The sequence below is a fragment of the Sardina pilchardus genome, chromosome 8, assembly GCF_963854185.1.
Source record: "Sardina pilchardus chromosome 8, fSarPil1.1, whole genome shotgun sequence".
Lineage (NCBI taxonomy): Eukaryota > Metazoa > Chordata > Actinopteri > Clupeiformes > Clupeidae > Sardina > Sardina pilchardus.
Window position 1 is genome coordinate 13,234,824 of NC_085001.1, and position 5,000 is coordinate 13,239,823.

General features: G+C 52.6%; 1 protein-coding gene across 10 annotated transcripts in view; it reads left to right on the forward strand.

The window, feature by feature from the left end:
- Positions 1–5,000, forward strand: part of rhobtb4 (Rho related BTB domain containing 4) — a 44,466-nt gene that overhangs the window by 27,719 nt on the left and 11,747 nt on the right. For all 10 annotated transcript variants that reach the window (XM_062542782.1, XM_062542781.1, XM_062542773.1 and 7 more), the window contains 3 exons: positions 1–865; positions 1,382–1,601; positions 2,542–2,660. The exon at positions 1–865 is cut by the window's left edge and continues 33 nt beyond it. In XM_062542782.1, coding sequence (XP_062398766.1) covers positions 1–865; positions 1,382–1,601; positions 2,542–2,660 — 1,204 coding nt within the window. The remainder of the gene's footprint in view (positions 866–1,381; positions 1,602–2,541; positions 2,661–5,000) is intronic.

Consider the following 5,000-nt stretch of genomic DNA (forward strand, 5'->3'; position numbering starts at 1 on the left):
GCGGGGCCACGAGGTGGCCAAGGAGCTGGGCGTGCCCTACTACGAGACCAGCATCGTGGCGCAGTTCGGCGTCAAGGACGTCTTCGACAACGCCATCCGCGCCGCGCTCATCTCCCGCCGCCACCTGCAGTTCTGGAAGTCGCACCTGAAGAAGGTGCAGCGGCCGCTCCTGCAGGCGCCCTTCCTGCCGCCGCGCCCGCCGCGCCCCATCGTGGGCATCCCCGACCCGCCGCCGGCCGACGGCGAGGGGCCCGACACGCTGTTCACGCGGCCGCTCTGCGCCGACGTGCTCTTTCTCCTGCAGGGCGGCGCCGCGCGCGTCTTCGCCCACAAGGTCTACCTGGCCACCTCCTGCTCCAAGTTCAACGACCTCTTCACCATGAGCCTGTGCGGAGGAGCAGGAGGAGGAGCAGGAGGAGGAGCAGGAGGAGGAGGAGGAGGAGACGGTGAGGAGAGCGAGGAAGGAGAGGAGCAGATGGACGGAGGAGGAGGAGAAGGAGGAGGAGGAGGAGGAGGAGAGGAGGAAGAGCAGAGCAGGCGAGGAGCCAAAGAGCAGGCGGGCCGCACCAAGAGCCTGGACATCGACAAGGACGGCGGGGTGGGCGACGGGGCCGCGCGGGGGGGCGCCAGGCGTCCGCTCCTGCTCCAGCAGGGCTCGCTCAGGACTTCCCAGAGCGACAACGCGCTGCCCGCCCGCGGCCAGGCCTCCACCTCGGGCCACCCGGCGACCGGACGCGCCCTCATGGGCTGGGGCCGGGGCTTCCTGGGCGTGTGTCTGGAGCACGTGGACGACCCGATGACCGGACGGCCGAGGCTGATGACCGTGGTCTCCATGGACAGCCTCATTCAGGAGGGACCCTTTCAGGTAAAGAGGCAGCGGCGGCAGCGGCGGCGGCAACAGCTCATTTAGCTAATTGACCACTTGCACACCATGTTAATCACAGCCTGTGAGGAGCCTGCCTTCAGGGACTCATTAGCCAGATGAATTGTGTTGCGGAGGCTGGGCAGCTGGCTTTTTTTGTGAATCGCACACAAGGACATTTTCTGAACTCTCATTCAGTAACTATAGGGCTCGTTTACACGTATCTAGATATGTGAATAAACGCATACTGTATGTCTGTATGCGTTTGGGCCTTTCGTTTACACATAAGAGTTTTAACCCCCTCAAACGGATATTTTTATAAATGCACTCCAAAGTGAAGATTTCTTAAAAATAAGATTCACTTGTATTCACGTACAGTTTTTTTAACTTCCTGGTCCTTTTTGCTCCTTTTGCTCATTTGTTCAAATGAAGCACAAAATTCTTGAACTGTCCACTGTTCCATAACGGTCATTATCACCCCACTCACAACACATCCCCACTCTGTTCGTCCCCCCCCAGGCGGTGCTACAGTATTTATACACGGGCAACCTGGACGAGGGCCGGGGCGACCTGATGCAGGTGGCCACCATCGCCGAGCTGCTGGAGGTGTTCGACCTGCGCATGATGGTGGCCAACGTGCTGAACCGCGAGAGCTTCATGAACCAGGAGATCACCAAGGCCTTCCACGTGCGGCGGGCCAACCGCATCAAGGAGTGCCTCAACAAAGGCACCTTTGCTGGTATGACTCAGCGACTTCCTTCCTCTCCCCCCCCGACAGCTGGGCAGCTAGCTACCCCAGGTCAACCACAGTTTACAAATTACAGTACCCATACAACCCATACACCTGCAGTGGTCCTCAGCATTTATGCATCCCAATACTGCAAGCATATATTGTTATTATATATGTCGCAGGTGCTGCCATTTTGGATGTTCTGGACAAAAAAAAAATGGAAAGTTGTGAAATTGATTGTGTTGTATGAATTTCATAGCATGTGTACGTAATTGTCTGTGAGTGTTCCGTGTTTTTGTTGTATTGTGTTTTTGTCTCGTTCATGTTCCGTTCTCTGTGAGCTTCTATTTCTCCATCTTATTGTTTGTGTGCTTTTTATGTTGCTTGTTTTGCATGTTTGTTAAGTGTTTTCCTCACTCATGTATTCCCTTGTCTAGCCAACTAACCTCTTATTACATTGTTGTTAGCTAACCTAAAAGTTTCTGCTAATTGCTAACCTCTATTATTATTATATGTTAATTATTCACTATTTCCTGCTTCTTCCGCTGTGGAGTTGCATGTTCTGTATTTTAATCATTAGCCTTTGTTAGAGTCGGTTCTAGACACAAAATGGCTGCCAGCCCGTGGTGCTTTGAAACAAAGTGTGTGGCGCGGCTGTCTGGGCTCTGTCTGCTGTTCTGGAGCTCAGTAATTGCCGAGTTCTCCTCTGCTTCTCCTCTGCTGTCTATTTATAGTCCTGTCTTCCCTGTCAATTTATTCATGTGTCTGTCTGTGTATCTGTCTTTTCCGTTTGTCTCTTTGTGTCTGTCTGTCTATCTGCCTGTCTGTCTGTCTGTCTGTCTTGTCTGTCTGTCTCTTGTCTGTCCTGTTTGTCTGTCTTCCCCCATCTGTAGCCCCCAACTCTGTGACACACGCCGAGATGTCTGCTCTTTTCCTCCTTCGGTTTCAGATGTGGTGTTTCGGTTGGACGACGGCTTCCTGCCGGCCCATAAGCCCCTGCTCATCTCCAGCTGCGACTGGATGGCGGCCATGTTCCGCGGCTCCTTCATGGAGAGCTACGTAGAGGAGGTATGCACAAAACAAAACAAAATAACATAAAAACAGAAATACTAACACTAAAACGAATGATAATTGTTATTAAAAGGATAAATCCTCACCTAATATCATGACAATAGGGCCCTGGGTGGTGCTGTAGATTTGCATGTGTTTTGAACTCGGTTGTGTAGATAGATAGATAGATAGATAGATAGATAGATAGATAAATACTTTATTGATCCCCAAGGGGAAATTCAAGGTCCCGTATACTGTATTCTTACCCAGTAGCTTTCTGAGCATCTCGATACAAGCGTGTGAAAAGAGTCAGCCTGGAGGATATTCAACACAGGAATGAGGTCAGTTCAAGATATGTCTGGCCCCCAGACCACCCCCCTGTGTGAACAGACGACAACTGAAAACCACAGGCCAGGTAGAGCGGAATGAGAAAAGAACTGGGGAAGGGGTTGGGGGCGCGCTGTGGGCTGTGACCTACATAAGACACCGCACTGAAGCGCTCTCCATGCATATGCATGTGCTGGCCTCCTTCCACAAAATAAGAGCCCCCCCCCACGGTTTCCATTCCGCTGCAGATAGACATCAGACTATCAGAAACTGATGAGACGAGCTTCACAAAGTCAAACTTCTCTAGAACGTTCAGTGGCGGATGCTGAGTTTGGGCGCAGTGTTGAAATCACTTCGTGTGAAGTCATGATTGCCACTGCATTTTTGTCACTGTCCTGGGAAGAGGGTGCCGCTGCTCTTGAGAGACGGTATTGCACGCCGCAAAGACAGGAAATGCTTGAGCCTCCAGATAGTTGGTCTGTGTCATTTCCTGCCAGCGCGCCGCGGACCTCCGGACCCCACCGCGGCTTATCAGGAAACGTGTGTGTGTGTGTGCAACCACCAGCATGCATTAGAGGTGCATTAGCTCCTTACTTACAGACAGCATTGTCGGTAGAGGAAGAGACAGGGGGGGGGGGCGAAGTCCTGACGGTGTGGGGGGGCCTGCACTGCCCAGGCCACAAGTGTCTCGTCCTCCTATCAGGGCGAGAGGGTTATGGGAATGAGAGAGATCAAATATCCAGGGCAGAATTCCTGCGGCGGCGACCGTGGCTGGCCCCCTCCAATTCCGGGCGATTCCGGAGCTGTCCGGCCTCTGAGAGGGAGCAGTGTGTAGGGGTCGGAGTCGAGCATCGCTCCCCGGTGAAACCGGGCACGACCGGGGCAGCGGCTCTCAGATTAGGTGACCGTTTGGGGGTTGAGCTGCCTGCAGCAGGCCACTACTTGGCTAGGCTTGATGCGCAGCCAGAACACTTAGAGAGAGAGAGAGAGAAAGAGAGTGAGAGAAAGAGTGAGAGAGAGAGAGAGAGGGAGAGAGAGAGAGAGAGAAAGAGAGCGAGAGAAAGAGCGCGAGAGAGAGAGAGGGAGAGAGAGAGAGAGAAAGAGAAAGAGAGGTCTGGCATGGCTGAGCCTGAACTGAACTGAGAATAGTGCCTGGGTTACCACAGGACACGTGCCTCAAAGCCATGGTACTGTAGGTACAAACCACCTCACCTCGTCCCCCTCACCACACACACAGCCACTGGCTCAGCTGCTCGTTTACTAGAGTTTGGGATTTGAACAGAGTCGACTGTACTGAAGAGGGCACTTTGCAGCCTACTAGAGCAGGGTTGGCTACAATAGCACAAAAGACAAACGTTCTCCAACAGAGAGGATGGGGTGATACATGTCGAGGCTTAATGAGTTGTGTAATGGTGGTAAAGTAATGTGTCGCAATCATTAGATTCTTAAGAGCACCTACCCTTCCAAGGAGGCGATTAATATGTATTAGTGAACCTGAACTTGCAAGAATTAATAAACTGTTAATAAACACTATTAAATAACTTTTTAAATCTTGTGCATGCTGTCATCAGCATTGGTGGAAAAAAAGTGTGCCACCTCGAAAGACTGGTACCATAAACAGAAAGCCTCTGGGCAGACGTCCTCAGAATGGGTGGCGCGGCTCCTAACGGGTTCTGTGTGCCACCCAGGCTGTTACCTTGTTTGGCACTGGTGTATTCGGCTGTAAAGCGCCACGGAGGAGAGGGCCTATTTATAGGAGCCCGGGCCTGGCATTGGGGCGATAGGCCTACAGTACGTGCTTATAAACAGTGTTCCTCTGGCGCGGTGGAGGGTGCCCATTCTGCCACCACAGACCCAACACAGAGGCTGTCACGGACATTAGGGACGAAGTGACATATTATTGGGCATTGTTCTGCCCCCCCCAAGCTGGCGTGTGGGTATTGTTTGGCCTCTCTGACTTCTACCCCCTCATTCTCTCTTCCTCTTTTTTCTCTCTCTCTCTCTCTCTCTCCTGTTTACGTTTGCGAGTGG